At 39.7% G+C, this 26389-nt stretch overlaps 1 protein-coding gene across 1 annotated transcript; it reads left to right on the top strand.

Moving 5' to 3' along the window:
- On the top strand, positions 1–25960 carry ptges3a (prostaglandin E synthase 3a (cytosolic)). Its single transcript, XM_043682002.2, has 8 exons — positions 1–154; positions 16775–16888; positions 21378–21447; positions 21944–22042; positions 22310–22402; positions 23475–23537; positions 25101–25128; positions 25217–25960. Coding segments are annotated over exons 1-8 (489 nt in total). The 5' UTR covers positions 1–152; the 3' UTR covers positions 25237–25960.
- The last annotated feature ends 429 nt before the right edge of the window (positions 25961–26389 follow it).

Genomic DNA, 26389 nt, shown 5'->3' on the forward strand with positions numbered 1-26389 from the left:
CCATAGCGAGTGGCGTGTGCTGCGTCACTTTGTCTGGGCGAGGTGGAGAGGAGGGCAAAAGGGGAAAAAAAAAGCCAGAACGCGGTTCTCTGGACGCCACTTAGTCTTGTGAGCTCCCGACAACTGAGTACAGGTTGAACCACACAGTAGCCATGTAAGTGATAGTTAAAAAATCGACTCGAACGACTTTGTTCGACAGCAAGTGGCACTTTTATCTACCGTGCCCATGCGATGTGGGATACTGGGCCGGGCGGTGGGAGTTAAGGCGTTTTTTCGCTAGCCTAGGCCGCTGCAGTGTTTTTTTAAAAAAACCTTGAATCCAATGGGGAGGAAGGGAGGGGAATTCCTCATACTAGATTAAAATTGAAGTTGAGGCTACAATGATTTTATATTTTTTCCCCTTTGGTATCCAAAGTATGCAAATCTGTTTGAGCGTGCTGGCGAATTTATTCAAACCCAATCGGGGGGGTGGGTTATGTCTGCATTTGCGGACTGTAGTGGGTTTAATGGATTTTCTATTAGATTCTCAATGTCTAAAATAATTTAGCGGTCGTTTGATTGTTTTATTTTTGGCTGGGGGTGATTGAAAAGCCCCTTTTTTTGAGTCGCATTAAAAAACCCGCTCTCGACTTGCTTACACGTGAGTGGAAACGCACGGCAGACTTGCGGGACTGTCACGTCCCAGCGCAATTAATTCAGTTTTTATCGTTGAATTAGGCAGCCTTTTACGATATAGAAACATGTATATGTGTTTTATTCATTCTTCTCACCTGATCTTTTACCGAGAGTGAACCGACAGCACCGAATGAGGCGCCGGGTTCCGAAACGATTTGAAGGAACTGCGGTTTCTAGAAATTTCTCTCTCGCGCGCGCGCACGCGGGCACACGCACAGGCATTCTGGGCTATCACTGATTTTGTCGGCGTTTGTTTTTAAATCTTCTGCGATTTTCTTTACTATTACGTACTGCTACTAAAGTGCATTTTTGTTTTGCTGGCGATCTTTTCATATGGTGGCATGATTCAAAGGGAGGTGTGGAGAAGTTAGGCTGGTTGCGCAATGTTGGAGGAGCCGCCATTTAGCGCAGACTCGCAAGCTTTTCCTCATCCAATGCATTCTTCACTGCGCACACGATTTTTTTTTTCTGTCTTCGTCGTGTTTTTTTTACTGCGGCTTTCAGAGTGTCCCTTCGATTGTGGAAATGTGTATGCTTGAGTTTTTCCCCCTTGACAGGCCTTGTGCGCACAGTACGAGAAAATCCAGAAACTTCGGTGGACCACAAGTGTTTTATGCTTCACGGAAGACTTGTATGACGCTACGTATTCCATCCGTTTGCAGATGATTTGAACCAGTAAATGTTGCTGCGAGCATGTTTGTAACCCAGGGTACCAAGCAGTCTGATTTTTTTCTATTTATTGCAAGAGGAGCAAATTTTTAAATTATTCACCCTGTCAGTAGAGGCACAATTTGAAATATACATTGGGAATAATCCGGACCTTGCTGAGGATACAGAAAAGCTAAACTGGAATGTTGCTGATTGGGAAGTAGATACTTTATTTGCGAGGTTCTGGATTAGTGGTGCTGGAAGAGCACAGCAGTTTAGGCAGCATCCAAGGAGCTCCTTGGATGCTGCCTGAACTGCTGTGCTCTTCCAGCACCACTAATCCAGAATCTGGTTTCCAGCATCTGCAGTCATTGTTTTTACCTACTTTTTATTTGCGAGGGACGATCAAGGAAGCCAGGATTAGTTACTCTGGGGAGGGGACATGGGCATAGCTTCAGCATGATCTTCTGTGAAGAACAGAAATCTTAATGAAAGCAGGCACAGACCTGATCAAGGGTCTGAATGACTGTTTCGGATACTTTTTCGGGGGTGAAAAGGATGGTATACCAAGTTCCTCTTTGGCTAAAATACCAGTGATGGGTTACGGATGGTATAAAACTTGGAACTAATCAAATTGAGATATGTATACACAATCATTTGACTCCTTCAAAAAATGAATTATTAAAAGATTGTTCTGATCTCTAGTAAAATTACTTTCAGTATTAAATGATACATCTGGCAGAACATTTTAGGTTTAACTTGGGAATAATTATTTTTAATAAATTAAACAATTTTGCATAACTCAAAGATCACTGCTTTTTTTTTGGTGGGTTGAGATGTCTTTCATATTTCTTAAATCTAATTACTGATGCTAAGACAAGCTACCTGAATTTTTGTCTGCACAGCATCAGTACTCAAATGTCTTGTTTCCCAGTAAGTGGATACTTGGTCGTATGTCCCTCTCTGGGCTTTGCAGAAGGTGCATTGTGAATGATGGTCTAAATGAGCCCACGGACATAACGTGTATGGGCTGTGGAAGGTTCTTCAACAGTGGGGAGAGGAATGTGTGCAGTTGTAATATCTTTCAGCTTGATGTACTGCTTATTTTGTTTCTTTGGCTTTGTAGTCTGTTTGCCAGCCTAGTGACATGACCATAGGAAGATATCTGGTTTTTTATTCATTGTGGCAGGGTTGCCGGCTAGGCGAGTATTTATTACATATTCCTAATTGTCCAGAAGGCAGTTGAGTCACCCACATTGTTATGGGTCTGGAGTTGCATGTAGGCCAGACCAGGTCAGGACAGCAAAATTCTTTCCTGAAAAGCATGAGTGAATCATAGGTTTTTCTGACAATTGATAGCAGTTTCACTAACATCATTCAAACTTCAATTTCAGATCTTCCACTGGATTCAACTCACACCATCTGTTATGGTGGGATTTGAACTTGGGTGTCCTGATTAATAGTCAAACATGATGATTTGACCAATCACAGAACAAATTGTTCAATGTTGAACTTAAGGTATAATGTTTTGAGCACTGTGGGTCTTGCATAGTTATGCTTTATTTCAGATGGTCAGATTAGGAAAAGAATGATGGAAATTGTTTCACAAAGCCAAGGACCTAGGATGCTGCTGGTTGACTTTAACTTAGTCATTTTAGAGGTGCATTCCTAGCTAATATTTGGTAACTTCGTGGGGAAGTGATTATGACAGAGGTTAACCTCCTGCTTCAATACTGTAATGTTTTGGATAGAAGAATCAAAATGTTGCAGTTGTCTGAGATCTATGCTTCATCTTGCATTTAATCAATTGTTTTAGCTACAAATTCAGCATTGTAGTTGCTGTAATTTACTGCTCTGCATTGGCTTTACGTGCTCAGCATAGTCTAACTCTTCTGGCTTTCTCTGCTATTTAACCAATTATGGAGTATATTCAGCACTTTGTACTTGTAGGTGTACAGCTATTTTGTTTGCTTACTTTTTTTCTGCAGTTCAAATATCTTTTTTATTTGCAATTGTATCTGACCACGTTGCACTAAGATTGAGTCATTAATCTGGCCTGCAAGTGGATATGGTCATAGCACCAAGCTCTGTATCCCCAACCCATGATTTAAATTCACTAGTGTTCATCACTGTTTACCTTTGATCTAGTTTCTTTCCCATGAATGCCATATCTTTGAGTTTAAATGGCCTTTTGATGTGGAATTTTATGAAAAGCATTTTCAGCTAAGAAGCTTGGTCAGACATCTTTTCCTTGACCACTTAACTAGGTTGTTGCAATTCTTGGTTCTCATTGTGCTGCAAGTGAAACTCGATGCAAAAAATCCTTTGCTCCAGATTAAAACTTTTTTGCCATGTGGGATTTGAATCAATGTCCCTGAACATTAGAGTTTTGGGCTGATCGCCTAGTGATATTACCACTATGCCCCATGTTCCCTAAAAATATTCCTCTTCTATAATCCAAAAATGCTCAGTTTTTCATGTGGACCACCACCTGTAAGCCTATGTTTCCGGTTGAGTAAATTTAGTGGTAGAGCCTGTTAAGGGCAATACAAACCAAAGGTATGGGAGGGAGTTAGGTGGAGGGTGAGGAGACTAAATTAAAATAGAGTTGAAGGGGAAAATTTAGAAGTGCTCTTACATGTGGACTGTTTAATAATATGGAGTATCCTTTTAAAAGATGGGCAGATTGAAACCTTAATGGCTTACCATTTAGTCAGGTGTACAGCATGGAAGCAGATCCTTTGGTCCATGCCAATCCGATCCTAAATTAATCCAGTCCCATTTTCCAGCACTTGGCCCATATCCCTCTAAACCCTTCCTATTCATATACCCATCCAGGTGCCTTTATGAAATGTTGTAACTGTACCAACCTCCTCCTGACAGCTCATTCCATACATGCAGAACCCTTTGAGAAAAAGTTGCCCCTTAGGTCCCTTCCTCCACTCCTCTCCTCCCGCCCTGCCCTCTAATTCTGGACACTCAATCCAGGGAAAGGCCTTGTCTATATACCCTATCCACACCCTCCATGATTAAGCCTCTAAAGTTACCCCTCAGCCTCTCCTCCAGGGAAAACAGCTCAAGCCTATTCAGCCTTTCCCTAGAGCTCATGGCCTTCAATATTTTAAATATTGAGAAATCTTTAAGTTTCACAAGTCTTCCTATCAGAGGAAGACTAGATTTGTGCACAATATTCCAAAACTCTGTTAACCAATGTCCTGTACAACCATAACATGACCTCCCAAACCCTAGACTCCATGCTCTCTCTAATAAAAGGAAGCCTACTAAATGCTGCCTTCACTATTCTATGTACCAGAGACTCCACTTTCAATAAACTATGAACATGCACTCCAAGGTCTTCGTCCAAGGTATTTGTTGCAGGTGTGGTTGATCCCAGCTAGGCTACTTTTTGCCTAGATAAATTAGATGCCCTAGTGTGGAAACAGGCCCTTCAGCCCAACCAGTCCACACCAACCCTTTGAAGAGTAACCCAACCAGACCAGTTTCCCTATGACTAATGCACCTAACACTATGGGCAATTTTAGCATGGTCAATTCACCTGACCACATCTTTGGATTGTGGGAGGAAACCTGAGCACCCGGAAGAAACCCACAGAGACATGGGAGAATGTGCATACACCACACAGTTGTCTGAGGCTGGAATCAAACCTGGGACCCTGATGCTATGAGGCAGCAGTGCTAACTGCTGAGCCACTGTGCTGCCCTTAAAGAAAATTCTTTAATGTTAATGACTAGATGGTTTACACTGGTTTCTCTCTCAAACATGAAGTCTGGGAAATCTAATGATTAAGCTTATACCCCAGCATGAGTGAGGATGGATGGTTAGCTTAGTTTGCATTAGAGATGGGGTGTTGAAGATAATGTCTTGTCAGCTCAAGGATAAGGAAGCTGATAATATACAATGGACATAGTGATGCTTTGGACTTGGGAAGGAGTGTGAGATCAAGACTACAGATTTGATATGTTCAAAAGATGCTGAGGAGGTTATTGCCTATGTGATTTGTGAACAGACTTAGATTGCAAATTGTTTTTCTTTCTGACATATAATGAGAGAAGGAAGAGAGGCTTGTGGAGCAGGCTGAGTATTACCTGTAGTTGACATGGAAAACTTCAGTTGGAAAGTTTGTACCACCTTGCCCATTTCAATTTTGGAAATGTGGGTTGATTGGTGCAGTGCCATAAGGAGAGTTCTGTTCCGTACTTGTGAACTATCAGATTGTATCCTGGAATGTTGGTGTCACCTCTAGTAAAATGTCTGTATTATTTACTAATGTGCAAGAGAATAAAATGACGGCATATGGCATGTGAAAGTTCTGGAATTTGTTCCAAGAAGTTGCTGGCAATATTTTGTCGGGCTCATTTATTAATAGCATTTTTGGGGATCAATGCAATCTTAAGTTCTTGGGGGTTCCTTTTCAATTGTCTTTGATAATGATCAGTCTCAGTTTGGAAGTTATGGTGGTAGTGAACAGTTTGCCATTTCGGTTCTGGGATTAGATATGTTACTGAGGCCTCAGCACAGCCCTTGATCAAATCCATGAGTCAACTATTCGTTTCTCCAGTTTTAATGTAAAAAGATGGTAGTTTGGATGTTTGAAGCTGGAACAGTGGAGGTTTCAGCCTTCGATTAATGGATTTACTTGTATTTTAATCTTGACAGTGTAATTGCATCAACCACTTGTGCATTTTTAAGAAACACATTCACAAAGCAGACTTTAAAACTTCTCTAGCCATTTTGTTTCCTTTGTGGATTTTAGGTTTTAAAATTGTCTATTTTGCTGCTACTGTGCATGTTGCTGGCTGTCAAACATGGCCATTTACTTTCAATTTTCAGCTCTTTGTATCATATGCACTTTCCAATATGGCCAGAGTTGAGCTGATTCAGTTTATTAAACAGCTTGTTCAGATGGAAAAACTTTGACTCAGCCCTATGAACAGGAGTAGTACGTATCTTGACAGTTTAAGTGGGTCAGCTATAGGTTAACTTTAAACCCAAGGTGGTAATCTTGCTGTAATCCAAGTTTTGCATTTTGACCTCCCTGAAAATAACTTGTTTCCTTCCTGCCTTGCAGAGCCTAAACATGCTTCGTGTGAAATACTGTGTTCTTGATGGCAAAAGTATCAGTGCCTCAACTTTTACTGCTAGAAGAATAGTATCCGGTATATATTCTACGAAATCAAACTTGGCTACAAATTTCCAAAAAGGTGTCCCCACTTAAGTCTTTGGCACTACCACATTTGAAGACTGAATGGGTCTACGTATTTGAATTGTAGGGTGCGAATCTTTCCTACAGTAATCAATGTCAAGCTCTGTTTGTTCAAGAGGATGATAAGGTAGAAGCCACTGTTTCACACTCACCTGGCACTAAAGTATTTGAATAATGTTTGGAAACTGGGAGAGTGGATGTAAGTGGTATTTCAAAGTAGTCATCTAATGTCAACCAGTAAACAAATCTCAACTTGACATATTACTGTGCGCAAATTAGCTGCTGCATTTCCTGCATTGTGACTGTCTATAGTAGTTAGCTAGCTCTGGAGGACTCGTGTCTGCTTGTGAAATGAAAAGTGAGCCTCTTTCAGAACTTGCTGTAGCCAGGAAGGTGTATGTTAATACACTAGGTAGACATGGAACCCAGAGAGAGAACAGCAGTTGCTTAGAAGGCTGCAGGGTTTCCAAGTGGAAAATTAAGTGGTAGTCTTTCAGCTTGCAGAACCAAAAGACAGGTGCTGACCAGGGAACACAAGTGGCAGGCAATCAGAAGTTTGGTCATTTTATGTTCCTCAGTGGTTGCCTGGTCTGTTTTTCATCTTGAATGTAGGGAGTTATTGAGCAGTGAGTATAGTAGACTAGATGGAATAGTGCAGATAAATCACTGCTTCAACTGGAAGGTATTCTGGGGTCTTAGCAAATAAATGGGCAGCTGTTAGACCTGTGATTGCATGGGAAGGTGTAGGGAGTGGAGGGGGATGGACCCAGTGTCCCAGAGGAACAGTCCCTGTGGAAGACTGACAAGGGAAGGGAATGTGGCTGGGGGTGGCAACAGCTGGTAATTTTCAGATGTACATGCTGGTGGGGTGCTAAGTGAGGACCAGCTCTGAGGGTCACTGGGTACAACATTAAATCGGCAGTACCTTTGGAAAATTTTTCCAGCATCTGCATTTCTTAAATATGTTGCTGCTTGAGGTGTGATGTAACTATGTTGGTTTAGATTAGATTACAGATTACATTACAGTGTAGAAACAGGCCCTTCGGCCCAACAAGTCCACACCGACCCGCCGAAGCGAAACCCACCCATACCCCTACATTTACCCCTTACCTAACACTACGGGCAATTTAGCATAGCCAATTCACCTGACCCTGCACATCGTTTGGACTGTGGGAGGAAACCGGAGCACCCGGAGGAAACCCACGCAGACACGGGGAGAACGTGCAAACTCCACACAGTCAGTCGCCTGAGGCGGGAATTGAACCCGGGTCTCAGGCGCTGTGAGGCAGCAGTGCTAACCACTGTGCCACCGTGCCGCCCACGATGCTATGGTTGATGCTATGGTGTTAGGCTATCATTCTAGCCTATTCAAATGTTGCCCTAATAAAGGTAGTATTACACAATTCTAAATATGCAGTGGCATTTTAAGTGGAAGTAGGTGTCCCCAAAATCTGAATTGTTGGGATTTAGTTCTGGACTAGGTTGTGGTGTAAGTACAGTGAGACATTAGATCTGTAGTTAGTGTGCTGTCTATTCTGATAGATGGTATTTGTGCTGATTCTAAAATTGCTTTCCATCAATGATATAGCAAAGTTTTGATGATGAGATTTTAATACCTTCTATTGTGATTCTAAACCCATTGTCTAGTGTGCAAAACTTTGTACACTTTAAATCAATTTGACTAGTACATGAGCTTTAAAGCACTCAAGTATAAATCTCTTTCCCCTCGCCAAGAGACTGAAGGATTTCTAGTTTTGTTTAACACATCTGGTAAAATATGGTGGGTCACATGCTCAAATCAGGCTTCTCTATATTTTTACTGCACCTAGATCTACTGGTGTACCATTCTCTTCTCCTCTTGTCCCATAGAAAGCCTGCAGTTGACAGTTCCTCTTTCAGCATTTTGTCTTAACCTAAAGATTGGAACATTGATTAGTTGGATTGTTTTAAGTTATTGCAATACCTTCGGATTGGTGTCCTTTCCCTCACTTGTCTGAAGGTGGGAGTGTCAAGACTTGTGACCCTTTGCTCTGCCTGAGATCTTTGGGGAACACTCAACCCACCAGACCTCAACCAGTCAGACTATGGTAATCATTAAGGAGAAAGTGAGGTCTGCAGATGCTGGAGATCAGAGCTGAAAATGTGTTGCTGGAAAAGCGCAGCAGGTCAGGCAGCATCCAGGGAACAGTTCTCCTGTTCCCTGGATGCTGCCTGACCTGCTGCACTTTTCCAGCAACACATTTTCAGCTATGGTAATCATTAACAGAGTGGTGGGGTGGCTGAGAAAAAGCAGCCTCCTGTAGCCCAAGTGGTCCTCGGAGTGGTGATGGCCAGCAAATCAGCATCCTAAAAAGGCACTGCTAGGCACTAGTCAGTGTAGGCAGGATAAAGGAAGGCCCCAGCAGCTAGCCTGGAACCCGATGAGCAGCAGATCTGAAGACTTATGAGCTCCAGAGTGTAAAACAAACATTAAGTTGCTTTATTTAAAAATGTAGGAATATGGCCACAAGTTACAGGTGGCCCTGTCTTCAAGTTCAAATGTCCCTACAAACATTTAATCCTAGTTTTGACAGATGAGGGAATTTGTTTAAAAGGCAAGATTTTCGGAAATGCAACCCTGACATAGAGTACTGTGCATAGAATATTTTGGACTACCCCATAAGTGGCAACATGTTTAATTTTTATTTAAACTAGTTCATCTCAATCTTGATCAGTGATTCTTTAAGGCTTGATTTGAAGAGTCTTCCAAATGATAGTATGCTGCTCTAAACTGCAAGCAACATTATATGCAACATGGCAAACCTCGTACACAACAGGCCAGAAACTGTCCACCTGTGACATCACAGCCAGCCTGGCTCCCATATGTGCTGCATGAACTAATGAACATGGATGACAACATGAGAGTCATTAAGTTTTTGGCTAATATTTTGTGTTCTGTCACATGAACATATTTCTGGTATGTTAGGAATTTAACATGCAAAAATTCCAACAAATTTCTTGCACAAAAGCAGTGAACTGTATAATTCCCAAATTGACTTGCTGCAAGTGAAATTGGATGGGGTTGGACCACTAATCCACACGAGCTCAAGAGGTTGCATGACTGTTCTGGCTTCACTGTGGTTGATGGTTATTATCCTCTTGGTCTTTGAATCTAGTTTGGCACTGTCTATTATCTTGATAGTCTTATTCCATGTGGAGTCAAACCAATTTCTACTTTCAATTATTTCCACTAGAAATTGACCAAGTGCTTGGATTTTAAGTGGCTTTAATCAGTTACCTTGTAAGTACTTTGTCCCAGATCCCTTTATTCCCCTACTGTTCATGGCCATTGAAGTGTGGCCTCGTTATGAAATATATAATCTTGTACTAAATGTATCAAGGCACTAATTGTCTAATAACTGCACCCACAATAAGTGCCATTTCAGTTTGCAGACAACATGCCATAATTCTTACAAATTCTTGTAGAATACTCAAACTAACTTGCTCAAGTGCTCTTGACTCCAGTTTTTCTATTTAAGCCATGACTGGGTTTTTTTCTCTGACCTGATTGGGGCATGCTCCAATCTATGACCATAGTAAAGCCTTCAGTTCAAAGAATTAAACAAAGTTTAAGCATAATTTGTTCACTGTGCTGGTTTTGTCTGGTTCTGGATAACTTTTGAGTAAGCTTCTGTTTTTTATCAACCATACTCACCAGATCCATGGCTCCCTAAAGATGTGCTCTTCAAATGTTAAAGTAACTGTTCCAGTCCTTTAGCATTCTTGGTGTAATATTCACCAGCTCTAACTTATTTTATACAAGGGGCTTTAATGATGCCAGAAAATAAGGCTGGATCTATCCAGTGGCCCATACATCTAACTTTAAGCTTGGATAAAAGAGAATTACAATTGAAATTTAATCAACTAGTTTCAGATTGGCAAGACTGGGTTTTAGTGCTGTTGTCTTAGCAGTGACGGTCTTAAAAAACCTAATGCCTGGTTCATATCATACCTTCTGAATTGAGACAATATGCATTTATGGATCCCGTTAAAGAGAGTCTCATGAGAAGAGTGTCTCAGCCTTAGTATCTTATGGAAGGTGGGATGAGACAGGTCTCTCAATATTTTCACCATAAATGGACACTTATCCTGAGACTCCGCCCTCTTCCTAGACTGATGGGAAGATCTTTACATTTAGCCCTTAAGAATACTCTTGCAATGGGACCACCTTTCAGAATTCCAGAGTGGACTCCCAACCTTATTAATCTTTGCTCAAAGGCAATCTGTCCAGATTGAGGATGAACCTAACGAATATTCCATGGAGTGCCTCCAATGAAACATCTTTCCTCAAGGGGACCCCTCCACTCCAAGTGTGGTCTTATCAACATTTGTACAGTTGCATTAAGACTTCCCTACTCTTATTCCAGTCCCTTTGAAATAAGAATCAACATTCCATTAGCCTTTCTGACAGACTTGTTGTGCCTGCATGTTTCATGCTCAAGTCCCTTTTTGTTCTTCATTCCAAGAACAGCTTCACCTTTTTCCACTATACCTCATACCAGTTGCCTGCTTAACCCGGTCATTGTTTGTGACCTGTATCCCTCTTTCACCTTTCCACCTGTGTTTGGAAGTTTGGCTCATGCATTTTGCTTGCTTCCTCCATATCACATTAAATGGAACAGTTGCAGTCTACACTCCAGGTTACTAACCTGGAAGAATCCTTTATCCCAGTTGCCGTCTGTCAGACAATTCTCGATCCACACCAATATGCTACCTCCAACGCCATGGGCTCTTAGAACTTAACCTTTGAGAGGTATGTTGTTAACACCTTCTGAAAGTCTAAATAGGAACATCTTGTAGTTTCTGCCCACTCTGGGACTTGATTGCTAATAAGTCAGACACCAGTTTCTCTTTTAAAGAAATGCTAACTGCTTGAATAGATTTCCCCCTTAGTGTGCTGCTATTTTATAGCAACAATAGATGTTAGGTCACATGCGTTTTGTCTGCCTCCTTTTGAGTAGGAGGTCATGTTGAAAATGCTGGTGGATTGGAAAACTGCCAGAATCAAAAAATTATCTCCCTGATCCATTTTCTAAAGGGTGAATGAACAGTTTGCCATCTTAACTATATATAGTCTTGTCAGTTATAGTCTTTAATTTGCCATTGTTTATTTCTCTTCAGCCATCCTTTGGATCCTGCATTTATCTTAGTCTTCAAGGCTATCACTGACTCTTGATTTTTTTTTTCTAGAACTTTATCCTGTCCTTGACTATCCAGCCTTGGTTTGTTTATCCCATTCAATCTCCCTCCATCCTGGGATATTTCTACTGAGTCATGAATTCTCGGTTCACCACTGCTTGCTTCTGTCTCTCGTTTTAAAAAAAACTGTCCACTTTAGCCAACTCTATCCCCATTTCATTGTAATTCCCTTTATCAGTTGCAATTGTTTCCACTCCAAGTTTCTCTATTGAGCATTACATTCTATCATGTTTTGATCACTACTTTGTAGGTGATGTTTTGCCTTAAAAGTCTAATTACCATTACCAGGTCAAAGATGACTGGTCTGGTTGATTTGATGACATTGCTCTTGGAAGCTACTCTTTTGAACTTTAATCCAAAGATGATTAAAGTCACCATAACTTGTAGTTTTTAGATGCACCTTTTATTTCCTACATTGGGTATCTAATAATAATCAAACAGTAGACCTAAGTCTCCATTCAAATGGACCAAGTCAAAGCTTGGTCTGGCAACTGTCCTCAAGTGATGGCCCACCACCTTGTCGTTCTGAAAGGTGGAATGTCAATGTTCCCAGCTTTGGTCTTGAACCCCTCAAATGGATATAAATTTCATTGGCCATAAACTATTGGTGTCATCAGTTCATGTACTTTATTGAATGCTTTGTGCATAAAGCTAAGCTTTTAGGCTTGCCTTTCTACTCCAGGTCAGTGTTTTTAAAAAAAAAAAAATTGCCCTGAATTAACCTATCTACTTTTGCAATTTACGAGCCTCATTTCTCTCCCTCATCACCCTTGCTTAGGTTCCCATCCCCTTTGTCATTCTAGTTTAAACTAAATGTCCCAACCATACTAGCAAATGTTCATCCCAGAATATACACTGATCCTGCCCAGTGTAACTGGTTCATTACACTGGTCCACTCCCCCTAGAGCCAGTCCAATGTTCCAGAAATTTGAAGCTTGTGGTCTTCTGATTTGTATTTGTTAATATCTTTGAGGTCCTATTTTTCAAACTTACTTCCTAGCTCCCATTTAGGACCTTTGAAAAGCCTGTGGCATCAGTAGTAAAGTGTACCACAAGCACTGGCTTGTTACCCTCCTCCTCCAGGTCGTGTAACTGTTCTAAGGCATCCTTGACACCAAAACTAGAGGGAGCATACCACCCTGGAGCTCCACTTGCAGCCACACAAACACTTTATTAAATCCCTCAAGTATTCTACTTGCACTTTCAACTCCCTCGGTGCAGCATGGCAACCATGGTACAACAAATTTGGCTGTTGTGGCTTTTCAGAGACCCCATTCCCTGAACAGTCTCCAAAGCATTAGGGATTCTTGAACTACTGGTCTCATCCTCTTACTATGCCTGGTGGTCACCCATTCTTTTTCTGCCTGTAGTGTGACTACTTTTCTCTCTAAATGTTCAGTTTGAGATAGCTCCTGCAAACATGCTGACACGGGAAACGTAGCTGTCTTTCCATAGAGCCAGAGGGGCAAACCATGACTGAGCTCTCCTAGAATGACTGACTACTTCTGTTTCTTAAAAAATTTAATCCAATCAAAAATGTTACTTTAGGACCTTTCTTCCCTTTATTAATACAGAACTTATGAACCACAAAATAAGATTTAAGTTAAAGCAGTAATAGTAAGTAATCACCATCTCTACTGACCCAATCAGAAGCTTTGATTTGTTCTGACCCCCAGTGCTCTGAGTTAAAAGTTCCAATTTCCACATACTTTAAAGAATAAGTGATCACCCTCCTTTTTTTCTCCTAGTTGTACCAAATTCTAACTGCACTCTACTGCAAGCACTGAAAGTGCTCTCCTTTTATGGCCCCTATTTTAAAGCCTTTTGAAACAGCATTAAACCAGTTGTCTAATTAATTGGCTTCAGCTGAAAGCCTATAAACTCTTGGTTTAAAGCTACAATTAAACTTCACCCAATTCAAAGAGAACTTTTAGTAAGTTGCTAGTTTTATAGAACCACTAGACTTTGAAATTGCCTGTTAAACTTAACTATTCCTTAAAACCTACCACTTGAGACTCTCTCCAAACTCCAGCAGTACACTCTGTCCTTTCCTCTCTGTCAATAAGGCCTGACAGTCTCTGTAAAATGAGAATTGGTTTGAGGCACACGCCCGCACTTATGTGCTTTCAATAAAAATGTGCTAATGAACAGAACAAGACTATTTTTCCCATGTACCAAAGACAAAGAATTTGGATATAGATTTGTAATTCTGTTATGTCACATACTTACATGCTACCACACTACATTGGCACTATGGATGTGCTAAACTACATTTTTGGATTGATAGTCCTGAATTAATATAGGTTTGTGAATATGGAAGTTGCTGAAGTTGAGTAGTTGCCTGTTGAGGACAAGGTACGTGGACACTGGTAGACCAAATCCGCTGCAGTCTGGTTGTTCTATGTTCCTTTGATTTTTTTTTTTTCTCTCTTCATTCATTGGATGAGTGTTTCATTCATAGAATGATGATTAATTCAGCAATTACCCATCCCTGATTCACCTTGAATGTGGTGAACTGCTTTCTTGGATCCACTGTAGTCAGTGTAGTTGAAGTAGGCCCACAGTGCCATTAGGATGTTTTTAATAGTTTTCCAAAAAATAAAAGTTGACTTATCAAATTTGTCATCTAATTCCTTTTTTCTAAAAGCCATTAATTTCTCTGAAGTGTATTCTGGATATATCAGTGGAACTGTATACCCCAGTGTATCAGTGGGTGACATTTGATCATCTAGGTGGCCATTGTTCACAAGTGAGCTTAAAGGTGTGGCATAGCCCATTCAGCTTGATGTTGATTTTTGTTTTAATGTACTTCATTGCAAAAGATATGTTTATGTAGATGGTTTGTACAGTATATTTTTTCATCATTGGACAATGATCAAGTGTAGAGACTTGGTGCTTCTGAATGTGGCCATTGAGGAAGCTTCCAAATATGGAATATGTTAGAAATGTAAATGTTCAGATTTTGAATTGGCAAGGGTGAATCTGAGAGAGACAATTATTCTGGAGGTTATCTCATACCTTTGGTGCTCTTCCTCTTCTAATGTCACCCCAATTGTTAAATAATGTAAAAATCCCAGTCAAATGCTGTGGTTTGGAGATGCCGATGTTGGACTGGGTATACAAAGTTAAAAATCTCACCACCAGGTTATAGTCCAACAGGTTTAATTGGAAGCACACTAGCTTTCAGAGCAACGCTCCTTCATCAGGTGATAGTGGAGGGCTCAATCGTAACACAGAATTTATAGCAAAAATTTAGTGTGATGTAACTGAAATTATACATTGAAAATTTGATTCTGTTATGCCTTTCATCTGTTGGAATACAGTGTTGGTTTCACTTCTTTCATGTGTAAATCTCACAACCTTTTTTTAAAAAGTTGCATTCTTGGGTTAGCTGTTAACAATGGTGTGGACCTTTTCAATTCCTGTAACACCTTGTAGTTTCATGCAGATGTTTAACTTTCTGTGATATATGCATTCCATAACTAAGGGAGAACATTAGCCCTGTGACTTGGTTGTTGAACTTTGTATTGCAGATGGCTTTTGAGGGAAGTTCTGTTATTCCTAAGGAAAACAAGGGTTAGTGTTAAACACAACCAGCGTTGGGAAGTGGGAGAATTCTAATCAGCCTTGGCTTAACATCTGTATTGGTTTAATATCACAGCTGCACTTCAGACTAGCAACTGAGAAATTTTAGATTACGAGAATATTAATTTTGTGCTGTAACCATCTCAAAGTAGTTTGATATATTTTTGTGCTAAGCATTGATGCAAGGAAAACCAGGATAGTTGACCAGCAGAACCCCAGGCTATATGTTACCTAGGCTGAAACACTGGCACTTGTCCCACTCAGGAAAGTGTGTGGTGTGGTGTGGTTGGGGGGGGGGGGGGGGAAGGATTCTGGTGGAACTGAGCCTGGAAAATTGTGCTTAATCTTCCATAGTTTTCCTGTATGGAATGTAATGTTCCACTTAAGTTATCTCCCATATCATTTGATTTGCCACTTGTAGCACCAAAGTTGTAGTGATGGTTGGGTTCTTCAGGTTAAGTTAAAGATAATGGTAATACTGTTCTGTCTTGCATTGCCCCATATGTAACAATTTTATTTTGCTTTTATGCAATCCTGCTTTTGATTTGAGGGATTTTGGTATATCACTCATGGGCATGGAGCCTAGGTGCTATATACAAGCTAAAGAGAATTTGCTTTATACTTAAGTGGTATGTTTAAATTCTGTAGGGTATTTGCAATGGGTTGTGAAATTGCATTTAGATCTCTGGTTCTGATTGCTTATCTCAGAGGATCTCTGGCATTTTGATGCATATGCCCATAGAGATTCACACCCCATTCAAATGGTTTTCCTTTAATTATTTTTCCCAAAGAATCTATTTAAGATGCCTAAAAATGGCAAAAATAACTTGGGTGGTTAAAAATGCTCCCCCTGCTTATCAGTCATGTAGGGATTGCATGCCTCAGAGCTAACTGCTTCAAGATATTTTGTTTTTCATGTAATAATTGGAAGATATTACAAATTGCTTTAATTTTAATTGAAGCTAATTGCATAGCCAGAGGAAGTGCATTGTGGGATGATCTCAACATAGATGCTTGAATCCATGACCTCTTGAATCAGACGCTGGATCTCCCCATCAGTTCAATTGTTCTTGCAGCTTGGTCCAAAGGCCACTTATAGAAATTAGCAACAAATCAAACATCTTTGTTGAGATTGCTCCATGATGAACCCGTTGGCTTTGCAGCCATGTCAGTGGCTGTTCATTTGCTCTGCTTTTTTTTTCTTGCCCTGTCTTTTTGGCCCAAAATTTGGATACCCTGGCTACTTTCAAATTTTGTTTTATTAGCAGCAGCAGAACCCAGAGACTGAATTGTATTGAAGTCACTCTGTTGGAATGTAAATACTTTTTTGCATGTGGCTTTGAGAACTTGCAGTCTTTTTCCACACAAACCTTGTGATTGTTTTCACTCCCATAATACTTTTAGGCAGCCAGCTTCTGCAAAGTGGTATGACCGAAGAGACTACGTCTTTGTTGAATTTTGTGTAGAAGACAGTAAGGATGTTGAAATAAATTTTGAAAAAGAGAAGTTTACATTCAGGTACGTAGTAGATATTCAATCCCATTTATGTCAAAATGTCTGTCATAAACGGAGGGACAGCTTTATTTCACTTAAATGCATTTGAAAAGAAATCTAGGCTCTTAGTCTGGTAATAGTTTCTCATTAGCACTGTTCACAAATAAGTAGCATTTTTGTTAAAAATTTCAGTGACCACCTCAGCAAAGATGTTGTATGCCTGAATATTTGTCACCAGAAACTATTAGTATAATCTCTGCTGGATTTTTACAATATTTTGAAGTTCAGTTTATATATGCTTTTCCATTTTAGAACATTAATTGTTAAAACTCGTGGCCCATGGAAAAAATTGAATTACACTTATCCATTGTAAAAGAATGCCATGGCACTGCGCAAGAGACTTATTTGATCAGCACTACTGTATTTTGCGTGTCTTTCTGTCATCCTCTCTTTTTTGTTTTTTCAATTGCTACCTACTGTTGCTTGGCTAAATGGGCATACCAGAGCTGCTATTACACTGGCTGCCCGAGGATGTGTGTTTCTGGCCTAGAGATATTTCCCTTAAATATTTCTCATCTTTGAATTCACATGGACATCGCTTGGTATAGCTTGAGACTGGCAAATCAGTGGAGAATCTGAATCTGCAACCTGCTGTAATAAGCGCAAAATTAGATGATCAGACGGCTGTAACATAAGGACAAGCTGTCACGTGAATTGCTGAACAAAATTTGTCAACTTCTGGAGAAAGGCTGAAATGTTGCAAACTGGAATAATTATAGCTTGGGAACTTCACATGGCTTGTGCATCTACCACAATGGCCATGCAGACAAAGGAAAAGTATCTCCACTGTGTGATTTTGTTTCACCTTTGTTCAATTTTGGTCCAGAGTTTGTGACTAGAGTAGAATGTCAAATTTTGGGAATGTTAATGTACTCTAGGTGGAAATTTTATTTTTGATATTAAATTTCTGCATTCTGTGCAGCTACATGGAGCAATACATAAACACCAATACATACACTTCTGTGTTGGGGTAATTATCAGAAGTTGCCAGATTTTTTTTTTTTTTCTAATTTACGGTCCTCCACTATCTTGAAGTAGCGGGTGTCCGGGCCTCCAGACACTCTTGTCGCTATTTTTTCATTTGTTTTCAGAAGCCTGGTGATTCTCGACAGGTCATCACTTATCTTCCTGTTAAATGTTTGCTCACTTGACTTTCCTCCTTTTAGCCTCCAATTATCCTAGGATGAGACCAGGAAACTATATTGTTAATACCATCATGCTAATATTTCTACAGAATGAATGATGCTTTTGAAAGAATCGTTCTGCTTTTGAGTATGCAGTTCTGTTGGAATCATGAGGCTTAGAGTATTAACATTTGAATTGTATGCTTGTCAACCAATTGTTAATTTTCAAAGCTTCTTAACCCTGCAAACAGTTGTAAAGTTGCCATAGTTTTATCAGACATTTAGGGCTGCTCTCTCGCTGGGTCACCAAGCCTCAGGCAAAGAGGTTGAGAAGGAGAGTTCTTCATGGTAACCTTCAGCTGGTGTGGGAATTGAACCTATGCTGTTGACATCATTCTGCATTGCAAAGCAGCCATCCAGCCAACTGAGACTGTTTTCACTTAAAACCAGTGCACGCACTATATTTAATAGATGTGAGTAACTGTTACTATGGGTAGATTATTTGACTTGTCAGGTTTTCTTTAAATGTCACTAATTCATCTGACCAAGTTGCTGACCTGATCTCAGGTGTTTAACAGGCCTTTGGAGCCCTCTGGTATCTTATTCAAATTAATGTGCCTATCGGAAGACTCTGTTTTGGCTTTGTTGTGCACTGCAGTGCATATTAAGAAAGTGATTGATGCAGTGAGCTCCTGAAAATGGAGGTCTAATCGTAAGTATAATGGCATAGTTTAAATAGCAGTATATACCTAGAGCTGCATATGAATATGAAGCACCATCTTTGCGCAAAAGCTGGCAAACCTTTCCCAATCCTACATGCTGAAGGCAGTAGCAACTGCTATCCTGGCTCTGATATGCTAACAGCACAAAATGGGAATCAAACCTAGGATTTGTGTTTATATATTTTGATAATAGGTTGAGCTCTGAAGAGAGTCACTTCAATTTTAACTTTGACAGAATGAAATGGGAAGGAATTTGTGCAGAGTGTCTCATGATTTTCCCTTTGTAGAACTTGTGTAATAGTCACAATCTTTGGATTGATTTTCCCTTCTGCATTCCAGCATTTGATAGGAAAGATTTTTCTCTCAGTCAGTTCCAGTTTTTTCTTGTGCTGACCCTTGGTGAATGTGGCAGGCTTAGTTTGGTTTTGATGTTGCAGTTGCCTTTGAGACCTGGATGAGTCCAACAGCATTAGCATAATATCGAAGTACTTGACAATGCAAGTTATTTTCCTCTATTCATTTCCTGGAGGTCCAAATTATTGGAAGTGGATTTATTTCAAATTTAACAATTTTAATCTACATATGGTAATAATAACTCATGTAAGTTTTAAATATAGATTGAACAGGGCAGTGTGGAAGTGAAAACTTGAAATAATGTGCTCAGGCTTTATTTCCACCCTTGCTTGAAAGTGAATTCTTTCCTTGGCCTCATTCAAACCAAAAGCAGACTCGGCAACTGGTTCGTGGAGCATCTGCGCTCTGCACACACCAACCAACCTGACCCTCCAGTTGCCATCTATTTTAATTCCACTTCCCACTCCCCTGGCAACATGTCCTTGGCTGCCTCCATTGTCCAAGTGAGACCAAACGGAAACTGAAGGAACACCTGATATTTCACCTGGGATGTTTACAGCCCAATGGACTTTGTATTGACTTCACCAGTTTCAAAGTCTCTCCATCCCCAGCCTTATCCCATGTCCAGCCTCACCCATCCTCCTCCCTTTCCTGACCTAACCTGTCCATCTTCTGCTCACCTCTCTGCTCCGTCCTTCCCAAAGGCCAATCACAATAACCCCCTACCTGCATTCACCAATCAACGTCCCACCTCTCCTTCCACACCCCCTTCCTTCAATACTTCTGGACTCTCTCTTTCACTCCCCTCCCCTCTCCCTCCCTCCCAATTGTGTGATGAAGGGTTTTGGCCAAAAACATTCACTTTGCTCCTCTGATGCTGTCTGACCTGTGCTTTTCCAGCTTCACGTCTATTGACTGACTTCCAGCATCTGCAGTTTCTTTCAGTTATTCCCTGATGAAGGTATATTGACTCAGCTTGGAAATGCATTGTTGTGATATTGAACTGTACAGACTTTTGAGGTTCACTTTCTAACCTGCGCTGACTGAACACTGCAGTTAACCTAAATGTCCTCTAGTTAAGATGGGGAAACCTGCCAAAGGACTTTGAAGTAACTGCCCAATGCCACTGTCCATTCCATGTGTTAACATTGTCCCAGGTGAATACTGCAGATGCTTAAAATTTACAAATGCAAAGTTCAGATGTTTCCTCACCAGAGAGCATAATTTGTTCATTTTTCTGGAATAAAACTTTGTCAGAACTGAAAGCTATTGCTGATTGAAATGGTAAAGTGCATGCATCATATTACTATAGGGGAGTTAACGGGCAGGTCGATACAAGCAGAAGAAATAAGCTGACCGGTAAGTCTAATGAGGAAAATACATGAAAACTTAACAAAGCTACCACCCCAGTAGGACTGTCTGTTCTTTCTAGTCTGGCAGCTCGATACTCTAATCTGCCATTTTCACATTCCAATCAATTAATCTGAACTGTCAACATCCTTTCTGCTCTCCTCTTTGCGCATGCATGTGCACCCCCACCCCACAACTGCATAAATACTACCCCCACCTTTCATATCAGCTTTGAAGAGTCCTCTAGGCTGGACGTTAGCTTGCTTTCTTTCCATGGGTGTTGCCTGACCCACTGATCGCCAGCATTTTGTTTTTCTTTCCAGTCAAAGAGCAGGTTGTATTAGCTCAGGAGTCTGGTAGTTGGGAGGGAAATCAACTGGTTGACACCAAGGATATAAAAAATCCTGCCAGCACTGGGGAGAGGATTAAAACTTATTTTCGTACGTTCACTATGGCTGCTCATTCCTATTGTCCAATGAAAATACAAGCTGTAGTTTAGGTCTGATGTTGACTCTCGTGTTAGGACATTAAGACATGAGGACTGTACATGTCTTGTAGTAAGATGGGTTGCTGCACTTTGAGCTTGTTTGGCTTCAACATGATAGACTAAGCTAATGCTTTATCAGTGGGAATGAGGAAGCAAGCCAAGAAACCTGACACTTTGAAAATATTTGGGGTAAAGCAACATCTGTTTGCTGTAAAATTGCTTCATATTCTGTTCTCTGGACTTTCATAAATTTCTTAAGGTATTGTTTTGGACTGAGCATAAAATGTTAGTGTTTGTTCAAATTTACTATCTAAATACTGTTTAATGTTTTTAACCTATTGCCTGTCTGATCTGTAATGTGTGCAACAACAAGCTATTAAAATTCACTTTTGTGTGGCGTCTCTCTTTCTATGCAGCTGCCTTGGAGGAGCGGAGAGCGTAAAGCATTTTAATGAAGTTAACCTTTATAATGCAATTGACCCAAGTGTAAGTATTGGTGATCTTGACCATAAATGAGCCAAAACAATATTTTGGTGTTCTTATCCCCACCCCCTAAAATCCCAGGGCCAATTCTTAGCCAAAAGGGGAAGACTTATTCCCAACCTCCGCCAGTGCTGTTGTTTGTTGTATTGTTAGAAAGACAATAGTGGGGCACCAACTTTAAAAAAACATTCCCCAAATATCTCAAATGTTTAAAAGAAAAAATAATTTATAAGTTTCATTGCATGAATTTTACATTGTTGAGGCTGAATTATTAGAAACACATTGTGATTGTTTTATTTTTTTTATCTCCTCCCTTCTAACCCCCTTCACTTGCAACCCTTCTCCACCATCCCTGTTTTCCCTCTCAGCGTAGAATTAACGTAATGCTATTAACTGATCAGTTTTTAAATTTGCTGGAATAGATATAGCTGGTGGAATAGTATTATTGAACAGATCTATTTAATACTAGTATATATTGTTCTCTTAATATATTCCTTAGGATTCAAAACACAAGCGGACAGACAGATCTGTCTTGTGCTATTTACGAAAAGGAGAATCTGGTCAAGCATGGCCACGGTTAACCAAAGAAAAAGCCAAGGTAACTGGGATCATTGCAGCACTGTATTTAATAACAAAGTGCAGGAACTGTTCAAATCAGACAACACATAGTGACAGGCATAGTTCCTACTCTACTCAGTTTAACTTTGTTTCTTTTTGCACAGACACTACAAGACTTACTAAATATTTCTAGCACTTTGCAGATTGTTTTTATTGCAAATTTTAACCATGTTTTGGTTTTTACAATCTCAGTATTTGTTCTTCATGATACCATATCACTTTTTTCAATGATCACTTTTTTGTACAGTTAAACTGGCTCAAAGTCGATTTCAATAACTGGAGAGATTGGGATGATGATCCAGAAGAAGAAGATTTGTCCAGCTTTGAAAAGTTCTCACAGGTAGGAGCACCTGTGATTTTGGAATTAGGAGTTAGCTTTGTTGTTCCATTTGCACAACATCAAAAGGGATTGTCGTGACATCTTTTCAAATGTTGAAGCTATCGAATTTGGCAAAATAGGTGCACTCATTTGAATACCTGAAGAAAGGAGCTTGATGTCCTAAGAAACAAACTTCTGGAAATCACAAACTGTACTCCAGTATTATCCATAAGCCCTTCATCATCCATCCCTGATGAAGGGCTGATGCCCGAAACGGCAATTCTCCTGCTCCTCGGATGCTGCCTGACCTGCTGTGCTTTTCCACCACCACACTGTCTACTCCGGTATAATATTAAACCAACTTGCTTCTATGATTCACTTCCTTTTGTATAGGTTCTACTGTCCACCTTTTTCGTTCATCTTCCTGTGTGTAATGCACCAGAGCATGCAATTACAAGTAACATTAATCCATACAAGGGAAATTCGTATACAGTAACGTGGTAATGCTAGTTGTAAACTTTTTAACAAGTTCTGTGTGCAAACTAATTCCAGACTATAATTATTGCGCAATGGCACTGGATATGAATCATATCTTGAATTTGCTGAGGTCAACAGGAGAGAATCTAATATTGAGAGGCAAACATTTTACCAGTAAACAATAGTTATACTATGAATAAGATCATTTTAAAAATTTGTAAAACCAGAACTGGTATGATTGAAGAACATTTTGTGTTGAATATGGTTCTGTGGCTGCCTATAGTTCAACTTTAATCAATATGGCTACTCATGTGAGAGCAAATGCTGGTAAGCTGTTTGACTGTTAAGGGTATGGCAGATGTGACTGACATTGCTACTCAACCGAATCAGTGTTCATTCTGATTAGATCACCAAATCCTTGTATGTTGTCCTCAGTCCCTTTTTGCTCATTCCCTAAAAATTATGATGCCCCAATTGTGATCAATTCAGTACTGGTTAGGAATTGGTCTGGGTCGTCATTGTCTGTAACTCTGCACCGGTGCATTCAGTGTATTGCAATAGAAGTAATAACTTGATATTTTTTTTAAAAACTTACACAAAAAAAAACTTCTTTTAGATGATGAACAATATGGGAGGAGATGATGATGGAGACATCCCAGACGTAGATGGAATGGATGATGTAAGTATGAAGATGCTGGCTTTTTGAATTGTGTATTTTCAGTAGTAATTGTCAAATGGAAATTTGATTTATGGGACAATTTAGTGACTGTAAAAGTTGTAACTGGATTCTCAAGAGTTCAAGTGCTCTGTTCCAACTGCCATTCAAAGTTTGTTACTTTTCTATAAACTTTGTGCATTGCATGTGGTAATATAGCCACGTTGCTTCTGAGGGCATAGACATCTCACTAAACCAGTCCTATTTCTTTTATTTGTAAGAGACTAGTTTGTGGTCCAGGCCATCCTAGTTGTGGAGGGGAATAAAAAAATTACGTGAGAGGACATTAGAGTAGGAATAAGTAGTGTTTTGAGAGTACATTGCCCTGTCCACATTCCCATTATGCTACTCTTGTGTTCTTGTGTGCTTTTAAAGAAAAAGAAAACTGAATTTCTTCAATGTCGTAATACTAGAGAAGTGTTAATTTCTTCAGATACAAGGTCAAGGCAGAAATTTAAAGATGTTGACTTCAAGAACAACAGAACTTTGATACTATTTCAGCAGTTCTGTTAAGCACTTATTTTGTCTTTGCCAATCTTTGAAATTGAATCACCTGTGTTGCTGCCTGATTGGTTGGCAGAGAGTTTGTCCTCGTGTTCCCTCCTTGAAATTGCTATTTCTACTTTCATCAAGCTTCTGCTACCCATGCCATTTTCATGTGACTCTCCTGATTAAAAAGATAAAAGGTGCTGGATAAATACAAGAGCCTTTTTGTCAAAAGACTGTCTGGTTGTGTTGGACATTTTCACAGTTGAGCATTATTTCGCAAAGCACACAGTACTGCACTTGCCACTGACTTTTTGTGACTTAACCAAGTAGTGAGCTTATGGCTAGTTCAGATATTAGGATAGAGGTTAGATTCCCTGGAAATCTTGTGTTGAATATTCTTGTGATGCATAAGATTATCCTTGCCACAAGGCCAGGCAGGTGCATGCACAGCTGCGATTCTTAGTGTAGTATACGCATAGTTAGAGGCTTAGATCCAGTTTAAGTTTAAAAGGCAATCGGAAAAGATGACTGCATTACACTCGCCATGACATTTTGAGTGTTGGACACTTAGAGATTCAGTGGTTCAAATTGAATCATAAGTAAGCCATACTTGATCTAGTCTTTTCCACTATCTTGAGGGTAATTTATCATAAGCACTTCAGCAACCCAACAGTTTCTTAAGTTTGCAATTTCCACTTAACATTTCTGGTGATGACTGAAAGAAATACTTGGTGTAGCTCGCAAGTTTGATAAATAAACTAAGGCATGTGAGGTTAATCCTACAATTTCTTTTCCCCTCTCAACGAATGAAAGTTTTTCAGCTTGGATTGTGTAGCTGTGGAATGCCATAGTAATGTTTTATAATGGGGTTGGTGTGATTGGAAAGAATATTTGCTCTTGTAGTTTCTCTTGTCATAATACCTGGAGACAATGTGTCTGTATTAAATTATGGTACTTGCCCATCTTTAATGTTGAATGAATGTATCTGTACCAACCTATTTAGTAAATGGCTTTAAAAATTGTTTCCTTGCTCTTTAGGATGGGTCGCAGGACAGCGATGATGAGAGTAAGTTGAATTTTGGCCTTTGCTTTTAGAAAAGACCAGTTTAAACTTTTACTGTTACTCAGGTTTGTTTTTCTCTTTTTTTTTTCAGAAATGCCAGATCTAGAGTAAATGAATTGGGGGAAAAGGCTTCAGGGAATTGGAAGAAAAGCATTCATTAAACTGTTAATTTTTAACAAAACAATTATAAGTTGATAGCTGTTGAGGGCAGTGGTGCATCTTTCAATCCACTTTCAACCTGTTTTAAAGGCTTTTCTAGGGGTCGATGCATACCAGAGTATTGGACAAAATTGCTTACCAGTACAGTACAATAATCTGCCATTATGTACAGATACCAATTTTCCAGGACTTTGCAAAAAAAAATTATTTATAGTGATCGGAGTTTGTATTGACTAATACTAAACCTTGTAGTCAGAAATTCCCATAAACCTAGCACTGAAATGTCTTCAGTATCAATAAAGTCACCTTAGTTAATTCTGCAGCAGTTAGGATGCTGAGGTTTTAAGGTTTTTTCCCCAAGTGACTTCATCCCTAATAATTGGTTAAAACTGTTAATGGTATTGGTTGACCCTTGAGCTTCTACATCTGTTAGTATGAAGAGTGATAAAGCTGTACATTGTCGCTTGTGGATCTTAAGTGGCTGTACATTTAGACGACCAAGTGTATTTGCACTGTCTTGAGTATGAATGCAAGTTTGAAGAAAATGTTAATACACTATCTTTAGGATGTATTTTGTGAAATCTGCTCAGTACAAGCTGAACCTCAATTTATGTCAAATGCAATGGAATTTTTTTTAAGCCTACAATATCTTTCTAATAAACTGTTAACACTTAAACATGTTGTGTGTGTTTTTTTTTCAAAAATAGGCAAGAGATGGGACTTATGGATGTGAAAAGTCTTTGTCTAAAGTGCTTAATAAGATTACATTTAAAATGTAACAAATCTTTTCAGTAGTATGCATCACATCGATTCCTGCATTGATGGCAGACTTCATTTTCTTTACTGCTCCCCCTCCCCCCAAAAAAAACACCAGAAGGTGTTTGTGTGGCCTTTAGACAGCATGATTGGCAGTTCCCAACCGGAGATTGCTTGGGCATAACTACTTTTGACAGTTACTTCAGTTTGAGTATTCAAAGTATAGATTTGACTTATAGGCTGGAAGTTCCTTCTCATAATATTTTAGAATGCGATTGACCAGAATCTTTGCTTTTTATTGCTCCGTTGGTCTAGTGCAGAAATAAAAAAAACTTAGTTCAATCTGAAC

The sequence above is a fragment of the Chiloscyllium plagiosum genome, unplaced genomic scaffold, assembly GCF_037043375.1.
Source record: "Chiloscyllium plagiosum isolate Xiang-an unplaced genomic scaffold, Cpla_swu_hap1 HiC_scaffold_53X, whole genome shotgun sequence".
Classification (NCBI taxonomy): domain Eukaryota; kingdom Metazoa; phylum Chordata; class Chondrichthyes; order Orectolobiformes; family Hemiscylliidae; genus Chiloscyllium; species Chiloscyllium plagiosum.